Source organism: Coregonus clupeaformis, chromosome 33, assembly GCF_020615455.1.
Source record: "Coregonus clupeaformis isolate EN_2021a chromosome 33, ASM2061545v1, whole genome shotgun sequence".
In the NCBI taxonomy this organism is placed as follows: Eukaryota; Metazoa; Chordata; class Actinopteri; order Salmoniformes; family Salmonidae; genus Coregonus; species Coregonus clupeaformis.
Window position 1 is genome coordinate 23044312 of NC_059224.1, and position 25066 is coordinate 23069377.

The 25066-nt window shown below is 42.5% G+C and overlaps 1 protein-coding gene across 6 annotated transcripts in view; it reads right to left on the reverse strand.

Annotated features, from left to right (window-relative positions):
* Nucleotides 1-1852: 1852 nt before the first annotated feature.
* Nucleotides 1853-25066, reverse strand: part of snx9b (sorting nexin 9b) — a 39762-nt gene continuing 16548 nt past the window's right edge. Inside the window, exons 4-20 of one of the 6 annotated variants that reach the window (XM_041860399.2) lie at nucleotides 24619-24747; nucleotides 16065-16142; nucleotides 14219-14384; nucleotides 13725-13760; nucleotides 12923-13046; nucleotides 12445-12529; nucleotides 12153-12278; nucleotides 11829-11946; nucleotides 11519-11649; nucleotides 11271-11374; nucleotides 11079-11182; nucleotides 10920-10997; nucleotides 10719-10795; nucleotides 4305-4394; nucleotides 3922-4036; nucleotides 3679-3770; nucleotides 1853-3297 (exon numbers count right to left, since the gene is read on the reverse strand). In XM_041860399.2, the coding sequence (XP_041716333.2) occupies nucleotides 3250-3297; nucleotides 3679-3770; nucleotides 3922-4036; nucleotides 4305-4394; nucleotides 10719-10795; nucleotides 10920-10997; nucleotides 11079-11182; nucleotides 11271-11374; nucleotides 11519-11649; nucleotides 11829-11946; nucleotides 12153-12278; nucleotides 12445-12529; nucleotides 12923-13046; nucleotides 13725-13760; nucleotides 14219-14384; nucleotides 16065-16142; nucleotides 24619-24747 (1701 nt within the window). In that variant the 3' untranslated portion in view covers nucleotides 1853-3249. Of the gene's footprint in view, nucleotides 3298-3678; nucleotides 3771-3921; nucleotides 4037-4304; nucleotides 4395-10718; nucleotides 10796-10919; nucleotides 10998-11078; nucleotides 11183-11270; nucleotides 11375-11518; nucleotides 11650-11828; nucleotides 11947-12152; nucleotides 12279-12444; nucleotides 12533-12922; nucleotides 13047-13724; nucleotides 13761-14218; nucleotides 14385-16064; nucleotides 16143-24618; nucleotides 24748-25066 lie in introns of all 6 variants that reach the window. The other 5 variants (XM_045210205.1, XM_045210208.1, XM_045210207.1 and 2 more) reach the window with 5 other exon arrangements.

The following is a 25066-nucleotide window of genomic DNA, read 5'->3' on the forward strand; positions in this document are numbered from 1 at the left end:
ATTCAAACCAGCGACCTTTCGGTTATTGGCCCAACGCTATTAACCGCTAGGCTACCTGCCGCAGTTCTTAAACTGCAGTTAGCATTCAGACATGAGGAATTATGTGTATGTTTATGGCCTTGTGTGCAGAGTGAGATATTTAACACTGTGTGTGTGTGTAGAGTGAGATTTTTAATTATTTGTGTGTATAGAGTGAGATACACTACATTACTAAAAGTATGTGGACACCTGCTCGTCGAACATCTCATTCCAAAATCATGGGTATTAATATGGAGTTGGTCCCCCCTTTGCTGCTATAACAGCCTCCACTCTTCTGGGAAGGCTTTCCACTAGATGTTGGAACATTTCTGCGGGGACTTGATTTCATTCAACCACAAGAGCGTTAGTGAGGAGGGGCGCTGATGTTGGGCGATTAGGCCTGGCTTTGCAGTCAGCGTTCCAATTCATCCCAAAGGTGTTCGATGGGATTGAGGTCAGGGCTCTGTGCAGGCCAGTCAAGTTCTTCGATACCGATTTCGACAAACCATTTCTGTATGGACCTCGCTTTGTGCACAGGGGCATTGTCCTGCTGAAACAGGAAAGGTCCTTTCCCAAACTGTTGCCACAAAGTTGGAAGCATAGAATAATCTAGAATGTCATTGTATGCTGTAGCGTTAAGATTTCTCTTCACTGGAACTAAAGGGCCTAGCCCGAACCATGAAAAACAGCCCCAGACCATTATTCCTCCTCCACCAAACTTTACAGTTGGCATATCTCCTGGCATCTGCCAAACCCAGATTTGTACGTCGGACTGCCAGATGGTGAAGCGTGATTCATCACTCCAGAGAACACGTTTCCACTGCTCCAGAGTCCAATGGAGGCGAGCTTTACACCAATCAATCAATCAAATTGTATTTATAAAGCCCTTTTTACATCAGCAGATGTATACAGAAACCCAGCCTAAAACCCCAAACAGCAAGCAATGCAGATGTAGAAGCTTGGCATTGCGCATGGTGATCTTAGGCTTGTGTGAGGCTGCTCGGCCATGGAAACCCATTTCATGAAGCTCCTGACTAACAGTTCTTGTGCTGATGTTGCTTCCAGAGGCAGTTTGGAACTCGGTAGTGAGTGTTGCAAACAAGGAAAGAAGATTTTTACGGGCTTCAGCACTCGGTGGTCTTGTTCTGTGAGCTTTTGTGGCCTACCACTTCGCGTCTGAGCCGTTGTTCCTCCCAGACCTTTCCACTTCACAATAACAACACTTACAGTTGACCGGGGCAGCTCTAGCAGGGCAGAAAGTTGACGAACTGACTTGTTGGAAAGGTGACATCCTATGACGGTGCCACGTTGAAAGTCACTGAGCTCTTCAGTAAGGCCATTCTACTGCCAATGTTTGTCTATGGAGAATGCATGGCTGTGTGCTCGATTTTGTACACCTGTCAGCAACGGATGTGGCTGAAATAGCCGAATCCACTAATTTGAAGTGTCCACATACTTTTGTATATATAGCATATTTAACTCTTCGTAGAGTGAAATATTTAACTCTTTGTGGGTGTAGAGATAGAGACCCAGCTGCACCTGATTTCAGTCAGAGCTGGGTGCAGGCAGAGTACAGGGTGAAAGACCTCTTTCTTTCCTCCCCTCATAATCAGCACAAACACACTCTTTGACACTCCGCTCCGCTCATAGACCAACTCATTCTCATTCCTATCCATCTCTACACATTTTTCAGACGGGGGAATAAGGGGTCTGCTGTGTGTGTATGAGTGTGTGTGGGTGTGTGTCCTCCCAAATACACACACAGTCCGTCAGAACAAGACATGACTCACACTCACTCCCACAAACACACTCAAAGAAAATGCAGAAATGTACACAGAGTACAAATCATTTTTATTAAATCAAACTGAATTTTTCCTCTTTCTGGGTGACAACGTATCGCAAATATTTCTATACATAAAATAATATCTCAACAACCAAAAAGCACATGCATCAGATAGAATATATATTTATTTGTATTTATCATGTGACGAGAATAGAAAGAGGGAGATTAAAGAATGATTGAAGATTGCACTGCGGTATTAAGTGGAGTGAGGCAGAGAAGAGCAAAGCTGTCAGACACCTGGATAAAGGCATGGCTGTGTATCAATTGGGAGGAGCATTGGCTCGCTGAAGTTTGGCTTCCATGGACAAGGAGTAGCCTCCCATTGCATAACCTCTAACATTCCCCATCGGAATCTGTCCTTCTAGAAGGGAGAGGAGCAGGATTCCATGTTTTGGGAAAGGCATGAAGAGTAAAAACGAGCGAAGCATGCAGTTCTATTTTCTACAGAACGTCAACAAGGCACAGTGACAGGAAAGGGTCGAGCTTCCTGTTAGCAATTGAGGAAGTGAGTGAAGGAAGGGGCGGGGCACTGCCAGCAGTGTTCAGACACACTCACAAGCAAGGGGCGTGGTGACACACTCTCTCTCATATCTGCCAGAACTTAGCTGACATGGCATAATGCAACATCTCTACGCTGAACTGTGTGTGTGTGTGTGTTTCAATCACTTAAAAAAATCATAATCACAATTTCTGTGGAAATGCTGTGATTAGAAAAAAAAATGATGCTGGGGTAAGGTCCAAATGATGACCAACAAAGGGGATAATAACGGACAATGGAGGGAAAACAACATCCACAAAGACGTGCTTGGTCACGGGACAGATCCATAACACATACAGCCAAACATTAGCAGAGAACCAAGGTAAGGAACTGTAGGTTTACTATAATGCGGAACTGAGGAAGTCATGACTAGCCCATGGATTCAGTCAAACATGGAAATGCACACAGTATCCCCTATGCCAGCGAAAGAGAGCTGCGCTTTGAGCTCTGCATTTTGAGTGAATCATTGAGGCAGTGAGGGCAATGCTTAACTGTGCAATATGTTCAGAGGGCCTGAATTTTTGTTATGTTACCTTGACCTGAGACACAGGAAGTAGTCAGTGTTGTTTCCTGTGGGACTGGGCTGTGTGGTGCTGTATGTGGCACCAGCTGTGTATCAGGCACTGCTAACATCCACCCATCTGGTTTTCAACTGTTTATACCTTTTCCTAAACAGTTCCTAGACTGTTTATAACAGATTACATTAGCATCATTAGCTAACGACTCCAGGAAATGAAATTGCACTGAGCGCAAAGGGAAAAAGCAACAGAGAGAGAAATAGAAAAAGAGAGATCTCTAGGGTGTTGAGCTGGCTTCGGCTTGCATCTTCAGTCTTGGGAGGCAGGTGGGTTTACATGGTGGTGAATTGACTGTGTGCTTGCTTCAGCTTCTCAGCAATCTGCCCAAACAAGGAATAAAGAGAAAAATCCCATTGAAAGCCATGTGCTGAATGCCTAAATAAAAGCATTCATCAGATTGGAGAATTGTTGATGGACTAATATTTGTATGTACAGATGTATCTATTCATAGCAGTCACTCTCATTGCAGACCTTGTGACCAGGATCGGAGACAATTGCATGTGAGCATGTGGAAATTACCCATTAATTAATATAATTACAATGCTAGCAATACTCAATTGCTTGAGATCGACTGTCATTCAGGCTAAGAACTCATAGGTTTTCTATTTGAGAAGAAGCTACTGACGTGTGAGCTAAAAGTGTGTTTTCTGGCTATGTGGGAGTGTTTCTTTGTACAGTGTGGCCTGGACGACTGTTCTTACAGTCTCGTAGAACTTCACTTGCTCCTCCAGGTACAGCTGCATCACCCTGTTGTAGTCGTAGATACGGTTGCTATGGAAGTGGTTCATCTCAGCTGTGGGCAGGGAGAAAACAGGAAATCCACTTTGTCACATTATGTAGTACAGATGATGGAACCATCTCTTTATACGCCATAGGCTTACAGCACCTTGTGCTAGCACATTTAACCATTGCTAACACATTTAGCATTAGCCCAGTAGCCTTACCTTGTAGTGCGTATGACATGGTGCTAACACGTTTAGCCATGGTCACTTTGTCCTGAGGGGTGATCTTGCTAGCTGCCACCAGCCGGTCTCCCTCCTTCACCTTCTCTATGGCCGCCTACCAGTGAAAAGAGAGAACAGTCTACAGCTTTGCACAAAATACCTAGGGATTCAACTTTACAGCTATACTGGATTAAACATGGATCTACATTAATGGCAAAGACACTGTAGGTCCTAACCAAAATAAAATGTCATTTTCATATGGTTGTTATTCTCTCTCTCCTCTGCCCTAGACTCAGTATCATGTGAACACCAATTCATCCCTCCCTCCCTCCCTCCCTCCCTTCCTCCCTTCCTCCCTTCCGCCCTCCCCTGTAGGAGCCTACCTTGTGTACTCCAATGGTGTCAGGGAAGCATCCCAGAAGGCCTTTGTACTCATTGTTGTTCTCCATGAGGAAGTGCAGGTCTTTCCTGGGCTACAGGGAGAGAACAGGGACAATTAGATATCAATCACACACACATACACACAGCCGCACAACCCAATATCCGCTGCAAACAGAGCAAAAGCCAGTTCACAATGCACTTTTTGTACTGAGACAGAAAAGCCAATGAAAAAGATGAGTACATTAATACAACTGTGACATCATCATCGGACAAAGAAATAAATATCAATGTTTCAAATGGCAAAAAACAGGAAACCACAAAAAAATGATAGAAAAATGACCAAAAAAGGAGATAATAAAGAACCATGGAGGGAAAACAACATCCACAAAACGTGCTTGGTCACGGGAGAGATCCATAACACATCCATCCAAACATTACCAGAGAACCAAAGTAAGGAACTGTAGGTTTGCTATAATGTGGAACTGAGGAAGTCATTAGTAGCCCATGGATTCAGTCAAACATGGAAATGCAAACAAATTATCCCCAATGCCAGGGGAAAAGTGCTGCGCTTTGAGCTCTGTACTTTGAGTGAATCCATGTACTATCTATAATATACAGTGCCTTCGGAAAGTATTCAGACCCCTTGACTCTTTCCACATTTTGTTAGGTTACGGCCTTATTCTAAAATTGATTAAATTGTTTTTTTCCCTCATCAATCTACATTTACATTTTAGTCATTTAGCAGACGCTCTTATCCAGAGCGACTTACAGGAGCAATTAGGGTTAAGTGCCTTGCTCAAGGGCACATCGACAGATTTTTCACCTAGTCGGCTCGGGGATTAGAACCAGCGACCTTTCGGTTACTGGCACAACGCTCTTAACCACTAAGCTACCTACCGCCCCCAATCTACACACAATACCCCATAATGACAAAGCAAAAACAGGTTTGTAGAAATTGTTGCTAATTTATAAAAAATGAAAAAGTGAAATATAACATTTACATAAGTATTCAGACCCTTTACTCAGTACTTAGTTGAAGCACCTTTGGCAGCAATTACAGCCTCGGGTGTTCTTGGGTATGACGCTACAAGCTTGGCACACCAGTATTTGGGGAGTTTCTCCCATTCTTCTCTGCAGATCCTCTCAAGCTCTGTCAGGATGGATGGGGAGCGTCGCTGCACAGCTATTTTCAGGTCTCCCCAGAGATGTTCGATCGGGTTTAAGTCCGGGCTCTGGCAGGGCCACTCAAGGACATTCAGAGACTTGTCCCGAGGCCACTCCTGCGCTGTCTTGGCTGTGTGCTTAGGGTTGTTGTCCTGTTAGAAGATGAACCTTTGCCCCAGTCCTGAGTGCCCCAGTCCTGAGTGCTCTGGAGCAGGTTTTCAACAAGGATCTCTCTGTACTTTGCTCCATTCATCTTTGCCTGGATCCTGACTAGTCTCCCAGAAAAACATCCCCACTGCATGATGTGCCTTTTACTGAGGAGTGGCTTCCGTCTGGCCACTCTACCATAAAGGCCTAATTGGTGGAGTGCTGCAGAGATGGTTGTCCATTTGGAAGGTTCTCCCATCTCCACAGAGGAACTCTAGAGCTCTGTCAGAGTGACCATAGGGATCTTGGTCACCTCCCTGACCAAGGCCAGCTCTAGGAAGAGTCTTGGTGGTTCCAAACTTCTTCCATTTAAGAATGATGGAGTCCACTGTGTTCTTGGGGACCTTCAATGCTGCAGGAATGTTTTGGTACCCTTCCCCAGATCTGTGCCTCGACACAATCCTGTCTCGGAGCTCTACGGACAATTCCTTCGACCTGATGGCTTGGTTTTTGCTCTGACATGCACTGTCAACTGTGGGACCTTATATAGACATGAGTGTGCCTTTCCAAATCATGTCCAATCAATTGAATTTACCACAGGTGGACTCCAAACAAGTTGTAGAAACATCTCAAGGATGATCAATGGAAACAGGATGTACCTGAGCTCAATTTCGAGTCTCATAGAAAAGAGTCTGAATAATTTGCCAAAATGTCTAAAAACCTGTTTTCGCTTTGTCATTATGGGGTATTGTGAGTAGATTGATGAGGGGGGAAAAAACAATTTAATCAATTTTAGAATAAGGCTGTAATGTAACAAAATGTGGAAAAAGTCAAGGGGTCTGAATACTTTCCGAAGGCACTGTACACAGACAGCACTGTGTCTGAGTGCTAGTAACTACCCAGGACTGGAACTACACAGCTAATGCTATTGATTGGTGGAGGTCAAAGGTAAAAAATAAGTCAAACAGAGTCTGGAGTGAGGACAGAAACCTCTGGACTGGAGCAACACATGCTTACCAGATGAGTCCTCCATGTGGACGCTGCTGTGACAATATCAAAAACAAGGCCAGGCTTTGATTTCAGTACAAACCACACTACACCATCATAGATATAAGTCAGAGAACTGATATTCAAACATTATGTTCAACTGAACTGTCAGGGGAACATAGGGAACATATTGGGCTCTGGTTAGTGCTGGTGGCCTTGAATTAATGTCATGGAGTAATCTATATAAGTCTTGACCTCTTCCCTTCAGATAACACACACAGGATGCTTAGTGAGAGGTTCAAAAGAAGGTCAGAACTAGGATATAAACAGACACTGTGAGGCCACAGGAAATGCATGCGGACATCCAGGAAGTGACATCAGACAGGAGCAGCTTGGGGCGATGAAGAGAAGAGAGAGACCAAATGAACGGGAATAGAGCACAAGGCCTCTGGGGTTACAGGAAGTACTCAGAGCACCCCCAAAGCTGCTCCTCAAAGTACACTAGTATACATTCCTTCAAAGGCTTATTTTGGATTCCAAGGCCTCAACAACAACCGAGACAAAAAAAACAAGGCTACGTCTGATGTATAGCACACATTTCCTTTGAAATACTAATAAACATATTTACAGCCCTTGAGCAACTACACTCAACAGGAGACTCTTCAGGAGCCTCTGAGTGGAATAATCTGCCTCTGTTAAAACTATTCCCACTCTGAGTATCTTTAAAAGAAGGTGAAATCCTGGTTAATGGATAGTGTGCTTGTGTGAGCAATCCCTCCTAGCCCAATGATGATGACCAAATAGCATTCCTTTGTGTATAGTGTGTAAACTGGATGTTGTTTTGTTCTTATTATGACTAAGTAACCAAATTGATCTGCCAGTTTAGATTATTATATATTTTTTATACTGCCACATTATGCCAAACGCTATCATGAAAGAGGACCACAATGGAAATAAGTCGTAGACCTTTTTGTGCTTTTTTTGTGTTTATCCTCAATGATTCTTAATCAAGTGCATACTTTTGTATGTGTATTGTTGGATTCTAGCTTGAAATTTACTTAGTCATGTTACCATTCTAGAACTTACTGATTACATTTTCACTTAGGGGTGTACTCACTTTTGTTGCCAGCGGTTTAGACATTCATGGCTGTGTGTTGTGTTATTTTGAGGGGACAGCAAATTTACACTGTTATACAAGCTTTACACTCACTACTTTACATTGTAGCAAAGTGTCATTTCTTCAGTTTTGTCACATGAAAAGATATACTCAAATATTTACAAAAATGTGAGGGGTGTACTCACTTTTGTGAGATACTGTACATACATACATATCCTTTTTTAACTTATATTTCCCTTCATTACTTTCCCACCCCACCACCCCTTCCCCAATTGGAGTAAACTAGTGAACAACAACGCTTAGGCCTCTAATTCCAGCCCATACATACTATATATATTTTATGGACACAGTCAAATTCTACAATAATTATATTTTGTTTGTTTTTACTCCTGAACTTCCTCCGATCATTTTCATGATGTCCATCTGGTTTGCTTCTATATGCCATATTTTTCTAACTGTGCTCTTTCACAAAAGCTCTCAACCTATAACCTATATACTTATTATGGACACAGTATGCTTTACATTAGTTATCTTGTTGTTATTAGTTGTTATTATTAGTCCCATCCTTCAGCTCCATTCAACACCTCCTATCTACCTCTTAACACCATCCATATTGGATTTCTATTTGCCATATATTTTTCAACTGTACTGTGATATTTTACAAAAGTTCTGAACCTTTCTATTCTCATTGTTTCTACAGATCGTAAATTGAAAATAAACATTTTTGCTAAAAGTATTATTATATTATTGATCGATTGACTATGACTTTTCAGATCACCCAGTAGTGCTATCTGCAGGGTTAGCTCCAGGTAAATATTGCAATCCTTTAGCCATTCCTGGATCTGTGACCAAAAACAAGCTCAAGGTTGGTGTGAAATCATTAAACATGTATTCTCTCTCTTCCCTGTTCAAGTCAATATGTATTCTAGGTGGCGTGGAACATGAGTGATCATTGTTCCAGATGAGGGACTGTTGGACACTGACTAATTGACTTGAGCACGTTTTAGTATGTTTATAACTATATAAGTGGCCTAGCAGTAGTAATTAATGTGTAATGGGTTAGATGGAATGATATATGTGCAAATGTATTTGTGGCAGGAGAAAAGTACAAAGGGGGCCTGTCTCTGAGACAGAATGTTCCCATAATAGTGAGATAGGAGGCATATGATAGAGCTAACACTATAGATTGTGAACTATTGCCCTATAACACTGTCTTATAGCTTCACTGTTTTATATCATTATATTCTCTCAATATGTTATAGCTTCACTGATTTATATTATTGTATTCTCTCTATGTTTTGCATCATGATATTCACTTGAGTAGGAATGGGTTGCTTATTCTCAAATAGCTGTTTGTGTATGTCATTATCAGTTGACCAACAGGAGGGGTAATGGCAGATAATGGGGGTGGGAGTAAGAGTGTGCATAGTGATTATAGGGTTGAAGCCAGGGCCTTATGCCATAGAAGCGGATTACATAGTCAAAGGCCATAAGTCTCGGAGGTGTAAACATACAAATCAACTGAGAATTGCTGATGCTCCAGATACTCAACTAGTCTCAAGAAGACCAGTTGTATTGCTTCTTTAAATCAGCACAACAGTTTTCAGCTGTGCTAACATAATTGCAAAAGGGTTTTCTAATGATCAATTAGCCTTTTTAAATGATAAACTTGGATTAGCAAACACAACGTGCCATTGGAACACAGGACTGATGGTTGCTGATAATGGGCCTCTGTACGCCTATGTAGATATTCCATTAAAAATCAGCCGTTTCCAGCTACAATAGCCATTTACAACATTAACAATGTCTACACTGTATTTTTGATCAATTTGATGTTATTTTAATGGACAAAAAATGTTATTTTCTTTAGAAAACAAAGCAATTTCTAAGTGACCCCAAACTTTTGAACAGTGGTGTATATGTTGGGGTCAATGAAGGGTGGATAGGAACTTGGTATATGGGAAGTTACTGAGTGAGACAAGGGGAAGTGCAGAAAGTTCATATTCTGTTCCTAAGGAGGGAGGCAAAGGGCAACAGTCTAGTTAGTCTCAGATAAGTCAGGCCAGCTGCGGAACTAGGGAGAAGCGAGGAATTCGGCTCGAGGTCAAGTCAACAGATGAAGTGAGAAGAAACCTCTGGGAGGGGGGCCAAAGGGGCCCACCACACTGACTCTCCTACTACAGTGTCACGCCCTGATCTAGAGAACTCTTGTTGGTTGGGTCAGGGTGTGAGTTTCAGTTGAGATCTATGTCATTGTATATCTATGTTTAGATCTAGTTTGGTATTTCTATGTTTGGCCGGGTGTGATTCCCAATCAGAGGCAGCTGTCGCTCGTTGTCTCTGATTGGGGATCATACTTAGGTAGCCTGATTGCCTACCTTAGTTGTGGGATCTTGTTTGTGTTCCTGTTAGGCTTGTTGTGTGTATAGCCCATAGGACTTCACATTTTCGTTGTTTTGTTATTTTGTCAAGTGTTTATTCGTATAAATAAATATGTACGCATATCACGCTGCACCTTGGTCTGACCCGTCTCTCAACGACCGTGACATACAGTCCTATCTCACAAACACACTTCCACGCCCACGAAGATTCTAGCATCAGACAGCACCATCACTACACCAGTGAGAGGAACCAATTAATTCCTGCCTAGCAACAGAAATGTATTGGCTGTCCAGATGTGTAAGGAGTTGACCCCGCCTAGTAGGAGGTTATAAATATGTGCTTGTGTAATCATGCTTTGTCTTTGCAGCTGTATGACCCAGTGGGTGAATAAAGTTGGTTTGAGCTTTTTCTAGTCGTCCGTTTGAGTTTTTACTCTGTTTGTTCAGAACCTAACAGTTTCTTGTTTTTAAATGATCAAATAAACTAAAATGGAAATTCAATTCTGACACTGAAAATAACCACACATTCTGATCATGACTTTAAACCCAGAGGAGATAAAGGGTTAAGAGAGAGACCCAGGAGAGAAACCTGCAGGTGATGACCTGTAATGGTACTGTACCTGCTCAGCCACCATCTGAGCTATCTCCTCATAGGTCTTTCCTGCTGAAGTCATGGCATCGGTGAGGGTGGCCTCTCCTGCAGATACAAGAACCTGGTTTTTACATTACATGCAAGAATACTTATATTGAACAAACTAAAACATACAGAGATCCATATATATCCCATTTAGTGGGGTCAATGTGTGTCTAAGCATGCCTACCTTGGTATCCACTGCTGGTGAAGACAGACGAGAGGTTCTGGAAGGCCTTGCCAATCCTCTGGTACTCTTTGGGCAAAGCTGAGGACACAGATACGGTCATGAGCTATAACTATGTAGCCTGCATAGCTGCTGTGTAGTGTTTATGTAGTGTATACATACGTCCTGTGCATCTCTTCCAGTGCTCCTGGCCCACTGTGAGTAGGTCCTTCACACCATCATCCATGGCTTTGGTGAAACGACTGAACTGATCACACTTCTGCTCCCTGTTATACAATGGAAACAAAATGAAAAAAAAAAACATAACATTTCATATTGTGTATGTCTGCTACAGAGTGGTGTGATGTCACTCACACTTCGATGGGGTCCAGGTCGGGGGCTTCAGGCTCTATGGAGGAGAAGATCATCACTCCCACGTCCTCGTCTTTCTCTGCTTTTCTCTTCCCTGTTTTCCAGTCCTGCAACACAACAACACAGTGCTCAGTAGCCAATTCTAATTGTCACTACCAGTCCTGTACAGTCAGAGCTCCATGTCTAGTCTGATGCTGCACCCCTCTGCTGTTCCTGTTCCTGGGGGAGGAAGATGAGGAAGACTACTGTACCTTCTCGTCCTTGTAGGTCAGGAAGAGTTGGAAGACGTCGCTGTTGGAGACCACAGGGTGCCGACACATCCTGGTCATCCAGCCCTGCAACCTCTCCATCCTCATCTTGATAAACTCCTCCTCAAAACGCCCTGGCAGAGAGGGAGGGAGAAAGGGCTAGAGAGAGCAGATATAAGCTGTGTGCATTGAAAAGAGCACCCCAGCCTCCCCATATTCCTTCCTACATTGAGTGAACTCCTCTTCTATAGGATAGACATAACGTTTTTCAGTGGAGGAGAGAAGAGGAGAGGTTAGCAGGTCAGTCTCTCACCTGTGACCTGCTTGTCCGGTAGAGAGGGGATGGGGATGGCCGAACCAAACTTGTCCAGTAGCCTCTCATACAGCCAATCAAAGTGCTTGTATCGGTGATTGACGGGTCTGTTTGTGGTCTGCAAACCAATCACACAAAGTTAACATGCACTATAATGCCAATGGGTTGGCATAATCTTGGCTTTCGGCAACTGCAGCTTTTCTATGAGACAGCTTGTTATTTATATCAGGCATTTCGACAATGTATCTGTCCCTAGAAATGATAGAGACATAAACATTAATGACCATTCACATTGATACTAGTAGTGGTCCCACAGATACTTACGTTGGGTATGACTTGGTACTCGATGTAGCTCTTCAGGCCGTACATCTTGGTGCCCTTCTTGGGGTCGGCTACGACACAGTCCAGCTGAGCCTCTGGATAGGACCACACTGGACCAACCTCCCCCATCTGTGACGGAGCAGAGACAACACTACTAAATCCTACAAGATGATGCTTAATTGTACTGCCAACATCAGCTATTTGAAAAGACTACAGTACAAAAAATTGCTAAACAACACAGCCAACCACACTCCATTCAATGTCCAGTACTGATGAAAGTCCTCCACCAACTCACATAGATGGTTATCTTATCCTTTCCCTTGGGTGGCTGCTTGCAGAGGAGGAACAGCTCAGGACCAGACTTGGAGAACCCGGGGAACCTGCTCAAAGAAGAACACACAGGGGTAAAGGTCAGGGGTTAAGGGTCAGGGTTTAGGTAGAAAGGGACACTTGACAGTCTGGAAATCCAACGGCAATGGTTTAACAGAGTTGGGCTAACTATCTTCCACCAAACGTCTCAGATTCTAAACCTAAAACTAATATAGCCAAACTCTGTATATTGACTCAATGTTTATGACTGTGGGTAAAACTGGTCTTTAGGTCATGGCTAGTGTTGGTGGGTTCAGTGTGATGGTTTGGAGTAGCAGTAGCAGTAGCAGTAGCAGTAGCAGTAGCAGTAGCAGTAGCAGTAGCAGTAGCAGTAGCAGTAGCAGTAGCAGTAGCAGTAGCAGTAGCAGTAGCAGTAGCAGTAGTAGTAGTCAGCTCTGTCTTACTTGTTGAGGGAGATCTTCATGGAGGAGCCAGTAGCCCCTCCTCTCTGGATGGCCCCTCCATCTCCAGACTCAGAGTTCGACTTCACATCATCCCACTCATCATCCCACTCATCGTCCTCCGCTCCTACCCACACACACACACGCACACACACACACACACACACACACACACACCCTTAGTAACCAAATACATGGAAGAGAGACCAAACAGCATAGAAAGCCTTTAACCGAGATCAGAGAACATGCACTAGACCAGTGGGTTTCAAACCTCTCCTCGAGGACCCCCATCCGTTCTTATTCCAGAGCTAGCACACCTGATTCCAATCATCAACTAATCATCAAGCCCTTGATTAGAGAATTAGGTGAGCTACTTCAGGGCTACACCGAAACTGTGAAACATCTGGGGGTGCCCGATGAGAGGTTTGAAAACCGCTGCACTAGACTACCCCGTGCTATGTTTTGAGAGAAAAATTATAAATATACTGTAGAGTATCTATATACTGTAGAGTATTTGTTCAAACAGAAACCACAACCTACGACCAATCAACAAAACAGCAAACCATTATATCAGTCTAGATAATCAGTTAGATATATCTTCAAAATCAACCAATTCATTAATTTGAGCTATTAATACACTATGTGAATAGCTTTCTTGAGGGAAAATACACACACATGCCTGCAATAGAGAAAGTAATGTAATGTTACTGGTTATACACATGCCAGACATTTTCTTAAAACAAAAAGCAGTCAACACTCGCACAAACAGGGAAACCCTCCCGGCAGGCAATGCATGGTGGGATACCTGACCAGTCAATAAGGTAGGGATATGGATAGATATCTTTGGAGGAAGAAAAAGAGGCACTTTGTTATTTTGTTCATTCAATCAGTCACTTCTTTATTCAGGATATGAATAGTTTTAAAATAGGAAGTGAAAAACCAAAGCCAGCAGAATCTCTGCAAAGGCGAGTGATCTCATAACTATCGCTGACATCACTCTCCCCTGTTTAAGACCACAACTTGAAAATGCATTGCGAAACACCACTCTTCATGCATGCCAAAGGCTATATTCTTAGAACACAAAACATAGATATTAACAACGGATAAAGTTCCTAAAAAGAGGTATAACAAGGGGAAAAAATAATAATCTGAAGACAGACATCTTTCTGCAAGGCTTTTGCCAGAAACTTGCTAAAGTAGGTCTTTACTACAGTATTTCTACCAAATTATTACCAAAGTATTAAGATCCATAAAGGAGCCCTCATTGACCTTTAGTTCCCCTAGAACAGTGGCTCTTACCTGGGCCCTGGTAGGCCTGAGGATGGCTCTGTGCTGTGGAGCCCCAGGGGTCAGGGGCAGCACTCTTGCCGGTCATGGTGCCCTCCGGCTGGGCCGCCCAGTTGTTGGAGGAACCTCCCGTGGTGTCCTGGTTCCATACCGACCACGGGTCTTTACCGTTACTCGCCTAGAGGAGAGAGAGAGAGGAGAGAGAAGAGAGGGAGAGAAAAGGAGGTAGGGGTAAAGGACAGCCTGTTTAACAATCAACCAATACTGGTTTTAAATGACTTGTCAGGGAAATAAAGTACAGGGCTTATAACTTGACTTTATAGAAATTTGAATATAAGACTGCTTGAGAAGAATGGACATAAAACATGAAACAAGGAAGAAAAGATGGTGTTCTACCTCCAACCCTTACCTGTCAGACTACCTCCCCAAACATCCCACTCAAAATACAGAGTCAGAAAACACACACGTGTGATTGTGTGTTGAATGGTATGGAAGTTGAACCCTGGCCTTGAAGGTACAGCGTGTTTCCTCAAGTCACACAATATAATATAAAAAAGTCTCTCTCGCACAATGCCACTGTCACTGTAATGCTTTTTTTAATAATTAAGAAATTCATGCCTCCTATTCAAGTCCAGCATTGTAACGTACTGTACTTGAACCATTCAGATCATGCCAAGGCACGGCAGGATGCAACAAGTCACTGTAAGTATTTCTCCCATTGAATTCCATGGCTGGAGGACCACACAAACAGAACAGACACACATCTCATGCTGTCTACAGTCAGTCAGTCATTCACTGAGACCATAGAAGGACTTTACATCAAGACAATCCACAGGACAACTGCATGCCATGCGTATGGGGCAGACGTTTGCCATGCCGCAAGAATGTGTGTGTAGATCAGGGCTGTTCCTGGAGAGCTACCCTTCCCTAGGTTTTCGCTCCAACACCATTTGTAACTAACCTGATTCATCTTATCAACCAGCTAATTATTAGAATCAGGTGCGCTAGATTAGGGTTGGAGCGACAAACCTACAGGATGGTAGCTATCCAGGAACAGGATTGGAGAGCCCTGGTGTGGTGTGTGTGTGTGTGTGTGTGTGTGTGTGTGTGTGTGTGTGTGTGTGTGTGTGTGTGCGTATGTGAGATGTGTGCATTTGGATAGGAAGTTGCTGACCAAACATCTCCATAGTAGGCTACTTACAGTAAGCCACAAAACAAACAGAGGGAGAGAGAGTACAGTAGAGGAACACTGTGGTGGGGAACACAGGCTCACAGCAGCTGCAGTGTGTTACCACAGAACAGTTTTGAGTTATTCTGCTGAATTGTTTAACACTTTGTTTACAACATATAAAAACAATGGTAGAATTGAGACAAATGATTGCTGGCTCTTGCCTGGTGGGAGAGCATGTTCACTGATCACTGTAATAATTGATTGGTTATAGGGATATGTGAATGTTGAGATAATTTGTTTGGTGTTCTGTGCTGATAAGAAACATTGATCCATAGCGGTGCATGTTGTATCAGAGAGGTGCTGATCAATTTAATTAATCTGTGATGGGATCGGTGTTTGGGGTGTGTGGAGGTGTAGGGGGATGGTAGGCCTGATTAGGCCTCTGATTTGAAGGTTCCAGTTACCATTTACCCTTATCAACTGGCCCCAGGTCAGTTGTAGTTTGATGGGCAGAAAGTAAGTGGATCCTGCTTTGGGGAGTAGGAGAGGGTGGGGGTGGTATAGTGTAAGATCATGCTCTTGCAGGCTGAGCTGGGGGTGGGGGGGGTTGCAGGTGGGCAGATTGGAGATGGGAGGTGGGGGACGGGGCCATGTTTGTGCCCCTGACCCCCGCCCGGTGCTGGTTACCTCGTCTGGGGAAGAGGAGGAAGGGGGGACCGGGGTGTCGGGGGTGTCCGGCTGAGGACTACAGGCCCCAACATCCACCTTGAGGGGAGAGAGGGTGACATCATCACAAAGCGCCTGCGAGTGAAGGGTAACCTGGGCAATGCGGACCCCAAGCGGGGGCCACAGTGAAGTAAGAGTATTTGATGAGAGACAGTTATTTGATGTTCTGTTGTTGACTCCCCTCTACCTTATAATAGGGGTACCATGTCTTCGCAGTTGTATAGCTATCCGTTTTCCAAGAAAAAGAAAAAGCTTGCATCTAACATACAGTGCCTTGCAAAAGTATTCAGACCCCTTGGATTTATTGTGTTACATAGTGCGATTCAAATGGATTTAATTGTCATTTTGTCAACAATATACACAAAATACTCTGTAATGACAAAGTTAATTTTTTATATATATTTTTATTAATACTAAATGTAATAACTAAAATATACTTGTTGCATAAGTATTCAGTTCCTTTGTTTAGGCAAGCCTACATTTGTTCAGGAGTAAAATGTGGCTTAACAAATCTCTGGAGAGACCTGAAAATAGCTGTGCAGTGATGCTCCCCATCCAACCTGACAGATCTTGAGAGGATCTGCAGAGAAGAATGGGATAAACTCCCCAAATACAGGTGTGCCAAGCTTGTAGCGTCATACCCAAGAAGACTCGAGGCTGTAATCGCTGCCAAAGGTGCTTCAACAAAGTACTGAGTAAAGGGTCTGAATACTTACGTAAATGTGATATTTCATTTGTATTTATGTATTTTTTCCAAAAATGTATACAAACCCGTTTTTGCTTTGTCATTATGGGGTATTGTGTGCAGATTAATCCATTTTAGAATAAGGCTGTAATGTACAAAATCTGAAAAAAAGTGAAGGGGTCTGACACCCATGCATTCCCCACAAGATATGCCACCAGAGGTCTCTTCACAGTCCCCAAGTCCAGAACGGACTATGGGAGGCGCACAGTACTACATAGAGCCATGACTACATGGAACTCTATTCCACATCAGGTAACTAATGCAAGCAGTAGAATCAGATTTAAAAAAACAGGTAAAAATACACCTTGTGGAACAGCGGGGACTGTGAAGAGACACACACACACAGGTACATACACACATACATATAGACACTCACTCTACACACATGGATGTTGTATTGTAATTATGTGATAGTGCAGTAGTGGCGTGAGGGAACACACTAAATGTATTGGGTAAAGTGTTATGAAATATAATGTCATGTAATATTTTAAATTGTATATAACTGCCTTAATGTTGCAGGACCCCAGGAAGAGTAGCTGCTGCCTTGGCAGCAGCTAATGGGGATCCTTAATAAATAAAACATACAAATACAAAGGGTCTATATAAGGATCTGTGCCATTTACTTTGAACTGGACTGTGTTTACAGCATGAGCGGTCGTGAGTTGATGCACTTGTTTGAGAGCAAAGTGAGACCTGCATGTAGCCACGTGTGCACATTTTGTTCATATGGTCCTCTGTATGGGTATGGGTGGTCCTCTGTAGCTTAATTGGTAGAGCATGGCGCTTGTAATGCCAGGGTAGTGGGTTCGATCCCCGGGACCACCCATACGTAAAAATGTATGCACACATGACTGTAAGTCGCTTTGGATAAAAGCATCTGCTAAATGGCATATTATTATTATTATTATAATATAATATAATATAGTTATAGATCATTTGTAGTCAGCAATAGGGGAGTGTTTGCTACCTACAAGAGCACAAAACTTCTTCTTTGAAAAGCGAGTCAGGTAAAGAGCTTTTTTTAGTCTTGTGACAGTCTTGAATAAGCTAGGTAGCCATTAGGCAGGGGTAGCATAATTTGTCTGATTCGCTGTAATAATTATATGGGAATAATAATGCATTTTCTTGCACAACACAACAACATTTTCAGTGACCTCCTTGTCTGAAGGACAAGTGGATAAACAGGTTAATGTCAAGCCCTGCATGTTTTTTTCAAAAGTCTCATGGAATGTAGGCCTACATTGAACACCACACATTGGCTGCTACTGTAGGCTAAATGATAGAACAGCTATTTCCATGTTAAAATGCTATGGGATGCATTTTCTCTATTGTTTTCGATGGTAGGCCACTCTGGTAGGCCTACATTATGATCAAATAGCCACAGTAGCCTTCATGGCCACTGTTAAAACTGTAACTTAAAGCGGGTACAGCCTCAGTGTTCACAGTAAACGTGCGGAACATTGGACCCTATGTGTTTTAATAAAATCAACTATATATACAGTTGAAGTCGGAAGTTTACATACACTGAGGTTTGAGTCATTAAAACTCGTTTTTCAACCACTCCACAAATTTCTTGTTAACAAACTATAGTTTTGGCAAGTCGGTTAGGACATCTACTTTGTGCATGACACAAGTCATTTTTCCAACAATTGTTTACAGACAGATTATTTCACTTATAATTCACCCTATCACAATTCCAGTGGGTCAGAAGTTTACAATACACCAAGTTGACTGTGCCTTTAAACAGCTTGGAAAATTCCAGAAAATACATGTCATGGCGTTAGAAGCTTCTGATAGGCTAATTGACATCATTTGAGTCAATTGGAGGTGTACCTGTGGATGTATTTCAAGGCCTACCTTCAAACTCAGTGCCTCTTTGCTTGACATCATGGGAAAATCAAAAGAAATCAGCCAAGACCTCATAATTTTTTTTGTAGATCTCCACAAGTCTGGTTCATCCTTGGGAGCAATTTCCAAATGCCTGAAGGTACCACGATCATCTGTACAAACAATAGTACACAAGTATAAACACCATAGGACCACGCAGCCGTCATACCGCTCAGGAAGGAGACGCGTTCTGTCTCCTAGAGATGAACGTACCTTGGTGCGAAGTGCAAATCAATCCCAGAACAACAGCAAAGGACCTTGTGAAGATGCTGGAGGAAACAGGTACAAAAGTATCTACAGTAAATCGAGTCCTATATCGACATAGCCTGAAAGGCCGCTCAGCAAGGAAGAAGCCACTGCTCCAAAACCGCAATAGAAAAGCCAGACTACGGTTTGCAACTGCACATGGGGACAAAGATCGTACTTTTTTGAGAAATGTCCTCTGGTCTGATGAAACAAAAATCGAACTGTTTGTCCATGATGACCATCGTTATGTTTGGAGGAAAAAGGGGGATGCTTGCAAGCCGAAGAACACCATCCCAACCGTGAAGCACGGGGGTGGCAGCATCATGCTGTGGGGGTGCTTTGCTGCAGGAGGGACTGGTGCCCTTCACAAAATAGATGGCATCATGAGGAAGGAAAATTATGTGGATTTATTGAAGCAACATCTCAAGACATCAGTCAGGAAGTTAAAGCTTGGTCGCAAATGGGTCTTCCAAATGGACAATGACCCCAAGCATACTTCCAAAGTTGTAGCAAAATGGCTTAAGGACAACAAAGTCAAACCTGACTTAGTTACACCAGCTCTGTCAGGAGGAATGGGCCAAAATTCACCCAACTTATTGTGGGAAGCTTGTGGAAGGCTACCCGAAACGTTTCACCCAAGTTAAACAATTTAAAGGCAATGCTACCAAATACTAATTGAGTGTATGTAAATGTCTGACCCACTGGGAATGTGATGAAAGAAATAAAAGCTGAAATAAATAATTCTCTCTACTATTATTCTGACATTTCACATTCTTAAAATAAAGTGGTGATCCTAACTGACCTAAGACAGGGAATTATTACTAGGATTAAATGTCAGAAATTGTGAAAAACTGAGTTTAAATGTATTTGGCTAAGGTGTATGTAAACTTCCGACTTCAACTGTACATTGAGCTTGTGTGATGCTTTAAGCACACTGTTTGATGAAATAACACACAAATGACTCAAAAGGCAGCCAGAGATCAAGATAACCCGACCATCCTCCTCCCGCTCCTACTGGCTTTCGCAGATTCTGCCGTTACTCTCCTCAAGTTACCGGTAATAGGCTACACGAGGAGTCTGCAACCTTTCTCATGTGGAATGCCAATTTATCTTACCATTTCTTACCATGCCAACTATGTAAAAATAGCCTATAAAGCCACCAAATAAAAACATTGCAGCCTGCAGGTAGAAAATATTTGGATAAAAATAAATATCCTATGAATCACATTGGCTACGCATGGCCTGTCTGCAACGAACTTGCATTAACTATTAACTTGGGTCCGGTCCCGATGCTACATTGTATAAAATATTCGGGGCCCTCAGAGTTTCCCCGCGCCAGTGAGCTCTGGACAGAAACAGCTGTAGGCTATTTGCGCAAGGGATAAGTAAGTAAGTAATCAGGTAGGCCTATTTTAAGGCGTTTCCACTGGATCAGAGCATGACATTTCTCCCTTTCACTCTGAGTGGTTATCGAGAGGGAGAGAGCTGGAAAGATTTTTCAATACATCAAGGAACTATTGTCATTCTCAATGGATGTAAAAACAGACTTTGTTTGCTTGCTGTTTGAGGTGAAGAAAACAATACTTTGAGAAGCTCCACAGCTCATTAGTGGTGGTGCGTTAAGCCAATCAGAAATACTAATCAGATCCCCAAATCGGCACATTTGTATGTCTACATTTGTGTGCAAGCCAGCTAGCCTATAGGCCTACTTCTATGCATAATCAGGTGCACGTCCTTACACAACACTGACAGGAGCGCTCCAAACAAAAGACAATGACTAAATTGACAACTTGTAAGTGGAATGAAATAAAACCAAAACTTGTTTCTCACAAGTGTAGCATAGGTTGTGCACTCTGCAAACAACGTGTCCACTCCAACAATGAGAATGGTAAAAGACTGGAATAATATATTGAGTGCACAAATTGCCGGGAGAGAGGGCATTCTAGAGAGAGACGTGCATTGTGCATCTTAGCCACACACCCCTTCTTCTTGGACTGTGCCATCCCCACAGCCTCCACAATGAATTAGTTCACTGAGATGGCTGCGAATAAGACAGGTGTCTAGTGTGCAAAGAGTGTGCAAAGCAGTCATCAAGGCAAAGGGCAGCTATTTGAAGAATCTCAACTATAAAATATATTTTGATTTGTTTAACACTTTTTTGGTTACTACATGATTCCATATGTGTTATTTCATAGTTTTGATGTCTTCACCATTATTCTACAATGTAAAAAATAGTAAAAATTAAGAAAAACCCTTGAATGTGTAGGTGTGTCCAAACTTTTGACTGGTACTGTGTATATACAGTGGGGGGAAAAAAGTATTTAGTCAGCCACCAATTGTGCAAGTTCTCCCACTTAAAAAGATGAGAGAGGCCTGTAATTTTCATCATAGGTACAGAAAAAAAAATCCAGAAAATCACATTGTAGGATTTTTAATGAATTTATTTGCAAATTATGGTGGAAAATAAGTATTTGGTCACCTACAAACAAGCAAGATTTCTGGCTCTCACAGACCTGTAACTTCTTCTTTAAGAGGCTCCTCTGTCCTCCACTCGTTACCTGTATAAATGGCACCTGTTTGAACTTGTTATCAGTATAAAAGACACCTGTCCACAACCTCAAACAGTCACACTCCAAACTCCACTATGGCCAAGACCAAAGAGCTGTCAAAGGACACCAGAAACAAAATTGTAGACCTGCACCAGGCTGGGAAGACTGAATCTGCAATAGGTAAGCAGCAATTATTAGGAAATGGAAGACATACAAGACCACTGATAATCTCCCTCGATCTGGGACTCCACGAAAGATCTCACCCCGTGGGGTCAGAATGATCACAAGAACGGTGAGCAAAAATCCCAGAACCACACGGGGGGACCTAGTGAATGACCTGCAGAGAGCTGGGACCAAAGTAACAAAGCCTACCATCAGTAACACACTACGCCGCCAGGGACTCAAATCCTGCAGTGCAAGACGTGTCCCCCTGCTTAAGCCAGTACATGTCTAGGCCCGTCTGAAGTTTGCTAGAGTGCATTTGGATGATCCAGAAGAGGATTGGGAGAATGTCATATGGTCAGATGAAACCAAAATATAACTTTTTGGTAAAAACTCAACTCGTCGTGTTTGGAGGACAAAGAATGCTGAGTTGCATCCAAAGAACACCATACCTACTGTGAAGCATGGGGGTGGAAACATCATGCTTTGGGGCTGTTTTTCTGCAAAGGGACCAGGACGACTGATCCGTGTAAAGGAAAGAATGAATGGGGCCATGTATCGTGAGATTTTGAGTGAAAACCTCCTTCCATCAGCAAGGGCATTGAAGATGAAACGTGGCTGGGTCTTTCAGCATGACAATGATCCCAAACACACCGCCCGGGCAACGAGGAGTGGCTTCGTAAGAAGCATTTCAAGGTCCTGGAGTGGCCTAGCCAGTCTCCAGATCTCAACCCCATAGAAAATCTTTGGAGGGAGTTGAAAGTCTGTGTTGCCCAGCGACAGCCCCAAAACATCACTGCTCTAGAGGAGATCTGCATGGAGGAATGGGCCAAAATACCAGCAGTGTGTGAAACCCTTGTGAAGACTTACAGAAAACGTTTGACCTGTGTCATTGCCAACAAAGGGTATATAACAAAGTAGAGAAACATTTGTTATTGACCAAATACTTATTTTCCACCATAATTTGCAAATAAATTCATAAAAAATCATACAATGTGATTTTCTGGAGAAAAAAAATCTCATTTTGTCTGTCATAGTTGACGTGTACCTATGATGAAAATTACAGGCCTCCCTCATCTTTTTAAGTGGGAGAACTTGCACAATTGGTAGCTGACTAAATACACAGTGTGGAAAAAAAGTATCTATATATATTTTTTTGTTAAGCAGTAGCAAATATATATGTCGACCAACTGCCTATCAACTAAACAACCGACCAGTCGACTATTTTGGGTCAGCCCTAAAAACATCTTGAATATCTCTTTAAGCATGGTCTACTTAATAATTATGCTGTGCATTATGCATTAAACCACCCAGACACCTCAAAGATAGTCATCCTTCTGAACTGAGCTGTAGGACAGAAATCAAACTGCTCAGGGATGTCACCATGAGGCCATTGGTGATTTTCAAACAGCTACAAAGTTCAATGGCTGTGATGGGAGAAAACTGAGGGTAGATCAACAACATTGTAGTGACTCCAAAATAATGACCTAAATGACAGAGTGAAAAGAAGCACACAAATATACAAAATAAATATATTCCAAAACATGTATCTTATATGCAACAAGGCACTAAAGTAATACTGCAAAAAAGCATGGCAAAGGTATACAAATCCAACACAACACTTCACTGACTAACTGCCTCCTTATTTTCAAGCAATGTGGTATAGGTATGCTTGATGGTATAGGTATGCTTGATGGTATAGGTATGCTTGATGGTATAGGTATGCTTGACATCGGCAAATAAAGGGGAGTTTTTCCAGGATAAAAAGAAACGAGATGGAGCTAAGCACAGGCAAAATCCTAAAGCAAAACCTGCTTCAGGCTGCTTTCCACCAGACACTGGGAGAGGAGCTCACCTTTCAGCAGGACGATAACCTACAACACAAGGCCAAATCTACACTGGAGTTACTTACTAAGAAGTCAGTGAATTGGCAAGTTTTTACTTAAATCTGCATTAAATACTATGGCAAGACTTGAAAATTGCTGTCTAGCCATGTTCCCCAACAACTTGACAGAGCTTGAAGAATTTTAAAAGAATAATAGGGAAATATTGCACAATCCAGCTGTGCAAAGCTCTTGAGAGACTTACTCAAGAAGATTCAAAGCTGTAATTGCTGCCAATGGTGTTTCTAACATGTATGGACTCAGGGAGCTGAACATTTATACAACGACTATATTTTATTTATTTTATTAATGTAAAAAAATATATATAATTGTTCTTCCACTTTGACAGAGTATTTTCTGTAGATTACTGACAAAAAATGACAATTAAATAAATGTTAATCCCACTTTGTAACAAAATAAAATTTGAAGAAATTCAAGAGATCTGAATACTTTTGCAAGGCATTGTAGTTCACACTCATTCATACTCACATTCTATTGTATTTTTCAATACATACACAATCACACATAATGTAACCCCTGTCTTTTGCTGAGTGGTCACCTGTCCTAGACCAATATCTAAAACCAGGGAGTTTAAAACCCACAACCGTGCAGAAATAGCTACGGCAGCTGCTCTTGCTTCTTCATGTCAGAGAGGTTAGGATGGAAGAATAATATTAATTTGAGTAATAAAAGACTGAGGTCATCCCTCACTTCTGCATTCTGCTTTCTTTTTCACTCAAAACATCACACCACCATGGGATAGTTGGGAGCAGTGCATTGTGGTTTAGCAGGCACAGAGGCCACTGTAGTGGGGGGGACTAGTATAGAGTGATAAGCATTAGTAAGGGGTGATTCACATTTAAAAGCAGAGGTAAGGAGACAAGGGAAGCAAGATATTATGAAGTATTGGGACACAGTCAAAGACTCAGAGGCAGACAGAGACATGAGGTTACACCACAATTATGATGATTTAAAACACATTAGCTCCAATTAAATATTTTCTCCATGTGGATAAGCATGTCATTACTTCTTCTGTGTGCTACCTGGTTCTGTGTGGTGTTGTTGGCTGGGGCGGCGAAGGCATCAAAGAACGATAGGTCTGGGGCGTGGGCAGCTGCTGGGGCAGCTACTGGGGGTGCTACATGTCCTACATTTCCCCCTCCTCCTGGGAGCTGCAGACAGAGACAGAGGAGAGAGAGACAGAAGAGAAACGAGCGGAGAGAGAAAGACAGAAAGACACAGAGAGAGAGAGGGAGACATACATATTTACAAACACAACCACATTTTACACCCTCAAGTTCTAAGCTCAAGTTATGGTTGATTTATAGAAGGTTGAGTGACTGAACACCTGTGAGGCCACTGAAATGGTATAGTAAAAATAATTGAGTAGCCACACACCCACAATAGTTGAAGAGGTGCTGACTTACTGGAATGGCTGCACTGATAAACAAAAGCAAATCCTAACTAACTCTTTAGACTCAGTAGAAGTAG